General features: G+C 37.5%; 1 protein-coding gene across 1 annotated transcript in view; it reads right to left on the bottom strand.

Annotated features, from left to right (window-relative positions):
- Positions 1 to 2,166: 2,166 nt before the first annotated feature.
- LOC102198023 (receptor-type tyrosine-protein phosphatase zeta-like) overlaps positions 2,167 to 5,061 on the bottom strand; it is a 20,619-nt gene continuing 17,724 nt past the window's right edge. The window contains exon 16 of the mRNA XM_005750557.1: positions 2,167 to 3,077. Coding sequence (XP_005750614.1) covers positions 2,925 to 3,077 — 153 coding nt within the window. The 3' untranslated portion in view covers positions 2,167 to 2,924. The remainder of the gene's footprint in view (positions 3,078 to 5,061) is intronic.

Genomic DNA, 5,061 nt, shown 5'->3' with positions numbered 1-5,061 from the left:
AGATACATACTATAAGATCAGTTTTAATGGTTTACCATGTTCCCTAAGGTGCACGGAGCCACAATATGCAATGTTTAAGATTTAGAGTCGCTCGTCCTCTGTAGTGCGAGCTAGAAGTACCACATGGTATTTTTAGGTGGTATTTTTAAGGTGGTTCAGTTTCATGTGTTCATGTTAAATCTGTTAGTAACAAGAATATGACACTGAATAATAACAAATGGTTTTTATTTGTCTTTTTGATTGACCTTCACAATAATCAAAGATTTGATTAGTAAAAAACAATCAGATGGTTCTGATATTTTGCTTTATAAAATAATGATTGCATGAATAAAATTATTATGTGAAGTATTTCTCATTCATTTTTTATAGATTCGGATTGTCACAATTCAATTATAAATGTAATAGTCTGGTTTTTTTTACATTTCTTCTTCGTTGGATTGTTACTATATCCATAACTGACCTTTTTTATTTTTTAAGCTTTTTTAAATTTTATTTTTAAGCTCAGAGCACTACAGAATCCATCGGATTCAGCCATGTTGATAGCAAAGCCGTGCAGGTAGGTGGAATTCTCTTGTTTGCAAGGTATTTGGGTAAAGTGAATCTTTTCGTTCATTCTGAGCATTTTTAAGCTTCCAACATTTTGCAGAAGACCTTTTCTCCACAAGATTTCCTTATTCATTGGTGTTGTAGCTTTGAGGCCTTGGTGTTCGTAATGCTTGGATCTTAGTGCAAACAGTGCAGTAATTTAATTGCAAATGCGCTAACATTTAAATCAATTGAGAATCCATCCACTGAGAATTTAATGTCAACTAGCCAGGATGATTTTTTTTATGAATTTTAGGGATACCATTATGTTCAATAGAATTTGCTGAGAAAGCTCAGAATGAAGATTTGAATTAAATTCCAATAGAAATGAATCATGAATGAAGTGCACTACCAGCAAAATAATAATTGTTATTATGCTATAGTCCTTCACTTCCCAACCACAACGGGAACATATCACCCACAGACCCAAATGGAAGAGAATTATGACGGTCTACAGCTGCAATCAGTTTCCTTGTTATCTTCAGAACTTTCCACACTCTTGATTTGTCCATTTCACGCACTAGTTCTCCCTTACTTATCTTTTTATTGATTACTTACTTATCTACCTCCCATTGGTTCCCTGTAAGGCTGGATATCAGTGAGCTGAAAATCATTCTGCTAATCTACTGCTTTGCTAATTGGTGCTTAGCGTGGACTTAATCTATCATCTTGACACCAAAAGAGGCCAAATGATGATAAAGGCTGCAGCACACTATTTCTTTTGCATCAATACACAGTATGTACATGTTTACAATTATGGCTGATATTTGTCAGCACAAAGCTTCAAGATATTAAAAACAGTTATTGCGTAATACAGACTTTTGCACCTGTATTGCTTTTTGTGACCTTTATATTTGTGACATGGTTCTGATCACTTAATTAGTTGAGCTCAACTCTTCAGAAAAAGATGATCAGCGTTTTTGCTCCTTCTTGATTTAAAGGCAGTTATATAAAGTAGGGCACCAAGCAGAGACCAATTAAGTTTGTATTCATGAAAAGTCAAAAATGCAAATTAAAATGTGGATACGTCTGGACACTGACCTATTTTCTGTCCTGAAAAGGCACATTTCTTACAGTGTCTTAGCCTGGATTAACACATGCAAAGATCAACTGAAATAACCAGGGATTAGTCCATGACTCTGTTAAGGGAATTGTATAATCCACAGACAAGAATCATCATTAGAAATGGAATTGGGTATGTCTCCATTTTCGGTGTTTCTTGATTCAGTAACATCTCTTCCCTGTCAGGCTCACAGAAGGCTGTTTCTCCTCATTTTTGTTCCTTTTGTCTGGACCTTGTGACCTTTGACCTGCCTCCTGTTGGTTCTCTGTAAGGCTGCATATTAATGAGCTGAAACTCATTCTGCTAATCTACAGTTTTGCTAATTGCTGTCTACAATGGACTTAATACATCATCTTGGTACCAAATGTTTAAATTGGAAATTTCCAACATCACTTGTATGCAAAACAGTGTATTTAACTAACTTCTGAGCAAACCTCTAATAGTTCATGTGTCTGTTGCATCTTTGCAGGTATATTTGTGGTTCAACACACAGTAACAAAACACTCTCACAGGCTCTCTTTGGTGTTCCTTCCCTTATTTAATCCCTTAGCTAATAAGCCAGCAGCGATTCCTTTATAGCTAAAAAACAAACCAAAAAAACAAAAAGGTCAGTACCCATGCATGACTGTTACAAAATCCATAGTATAAAAGCAGCTAGGCAATTAGAATTAAACCCTTCAAAAATAAAAGCAAAGGTGAAAAGCATAAATAGAAATTTGGTCCATTCAGGGTATTATTATAATATTATTTACAGTACATTAATCTACTATTCGATACCCTTATTTTATATTTGACTGCAGCATGCTACACCAATTTAAACAGAATTTACATTTAACAGAGCAAGTACTCTGTTAAAGACACATTAACAAAATCAATATTGAAAGAGTCTGACAAAGAGTCTTTCCTTTGACCTTAAGATTTGATGTCAAAAGATGCAGCTTTTCCCTTTTTCCCCACATTTGGCTCAGCGCCAATAAATATAAGATTGGCGTTGACAGTTAGTCTCAGGGCAGTACAGCATTAAAAACATTGAACAATTAGTCTACAGCTCATATCACAGTTAGAAATCCAAGATGAGCAAAAAGGCACACATTACAAAACTGTATAGAGGAAACTCATACCAGTCTCAATCTACAAAAGGCAGAGTCTTGAATGACAAGATTTCTTGAGTGATTGTAGCAAGAGTCTGGATTCACTAGCAGCTCTGTTGGTGGTTTCAGGGAAGGGACGAAATGCTGTTGCTCATTTGTAAAAGTGTAGTATTTTTTTGTTGGTTTTATTTATTCGTTGGCACCAGGGATTCAATGCTTTCAGCCATGCTGGTGGTTTCCGTCACGATGGTCCCGTTAGCGTCAAAGGACTGAGTTTTCTCGTCTTCTTGTGTCCCGATGAGACTCAGCATGGCTTTGTACAAGAACTGGTACTGCTCCTAGAAAATGGGTAAACAACTCATTATATGTTCATTGTACAGTTTTGTGTTTAACTGACCTGCTGTGCATATTTTTCTACTCTACCTTACCACTCGCAGTGCTTTTTACAACCTGCCACAATCACCGATCCACTTCTTTTTCTGCGCTTTCTGTCTAACATTTACACACACAATAGATACATTGGAAAGCAACTTGGGGTTATCTTGCGAAAGGATATTTGGCATGCAGACTGGAGTAGCCAGGAATTGAACCATCAACCTTCTAATTACTAGATGACCTGTACATTTGCGAGGTGGCTCAGGAGGTAGTGCTGGAGCCTATCCCAGCTACTACAGTGGGAGAGGTGGGATACCCTGGAGATCCAATTTGATGCACAGAGACAACCACTCACATTCACACCTATGGGCAATTTAAAATCATCATTTAATCTTACCCCACTAACTGCATGTCTGTGGACTGTGGGAGGATCTGGAGTACCCAGAGAGAACCCACACAAACACAAGGAGAACGTGCAAACTCCACACAAAGGCTCTGGCCAAATGGTGTAGTTGAACTCTGGATATTCTTGCTGTGAAGCAACAGTGCTAAACACCAAACCACCATGCTGCCTTGCTGAAAAAAGTTTTTCCTGAAAAACCAGTTCATACATTTGTAGGCTGGACTATTGTAACTCATTATTATAGGACTCTGCAAAAAAAAAAATCTCTCTTACTTGATCCAAAATACTGCAGCAAAAGTACTGACAAGAAAGAGCATATTTTTCTAATATTGGCTTTTCTTTTTTTCTTTTTTTTAACATTGACTCCCTGTTAAATCCAGAATCTAATTTATTTATTTCTAAAACAACTAGAATTTACAATTCAATTGCAAAACGTTTTTTGCAAGGATGTGGAACAATGTGGATGTGAACAAAGAGTTCTAGATAAACAGCTTGTTTGTGTACAGTGAAAACAAGTGTGCCTAATAAAGTGGCAGACACTGTAAAAGTGGTTTGTTTGTTTTAAACATACTGAAAGTTGTCAGATGTCAAAAAAGGAGAGAAATATGTCCCTTGCATCCAAAATTGTCAGTACAAGAGAAGTAAAAGTGCAGATTGTAAGCCACTGACAGACTTCCTGACAAAACACATGACAGCCACTGGTAGGTGTGTGCCCCTTAGGGGTGAGGGAGTAGGACTATGACACAGGCCAACCAATCCGCAATTGATATTAAAATGAGGGAGGCATGACATGAGAAAATGGCCCCTTTTCTCTCTGTCATGCCTGTAAGAGAAGCACTTTGCACTCTTCTCACAAAATGGCTTTAAAATGAGGCTTCTCCATATCACATTCAGATCAAATGTGATATTTATGTGTTTTAAAAACCGTGAGCATCCTGACAAGTTGTTGTCCATATGTGTGGGTTTTTGGTATGTGTGGTGCTTAAATTGAGGTCAGGAGAGCAAGTTAAAAACTGAGGTTATTTTCTTTCTCTCCAAAACTGGTTGGAGAAATTAGTGAATAAGAGTGAATGGGAGCACAGAATGGCATTCGTCTGAAACAAATGGCTCCAGGTCAAAAATTATATTTATTTTTATGTGTACAATTATATATATATATATGTATATGCTCCACAGGGCTCGCAAAATCGCTAGCCCGACATCCCGGGGCTAGCGATTTTTCCAGTTGGGCTACCAAAATCTATCTCTGCCCTGCCCGTCGGGCTATCGTAGGAAGGAAAAATATATGTCAATGCTTTTGCATTCTTTTGGAAATTTCGTTTGAATTTGCGCTTGTTTTTTGCTTTCACTTTGCAATCGCGCTAACTGTGTATAGAGAGCGACAGCACTGATTGGTGAGTGACAATAATTTGTGCACCAATTCCTCTGACATCGTCTTATCAATCGTTAGCTTACTATGCAAACATGACAAGTGAAATCTCCCGCAGCTTAAACATGTGAGAGGTTGATCGCGCAGAGAATCGCTGAGCTTATGTGAGTGCGTG

The sequence above is a fragment of the Pundamilia nyererei genome, unplaced genomic scaffold (genome assembly GCF_000239375.1).
Source record: "Pundamilia nyererei isolate P.nyererei 1_Seehausen unplaced genomic scaffold, PunNye1.0 scaffold00278, whole genome shotgun sequence".
Lineage (NCBI taxonomy): Eukaryota > Metazoa > Chordata > Actinopteri > Cichliformes > Cichlidae > Pundamilia > Pundamilia nyererei.
Note: the sequence above shows the minus strand (reverse complement) of the source record. Positions and strands in the feature narration are given on the sequence as shown.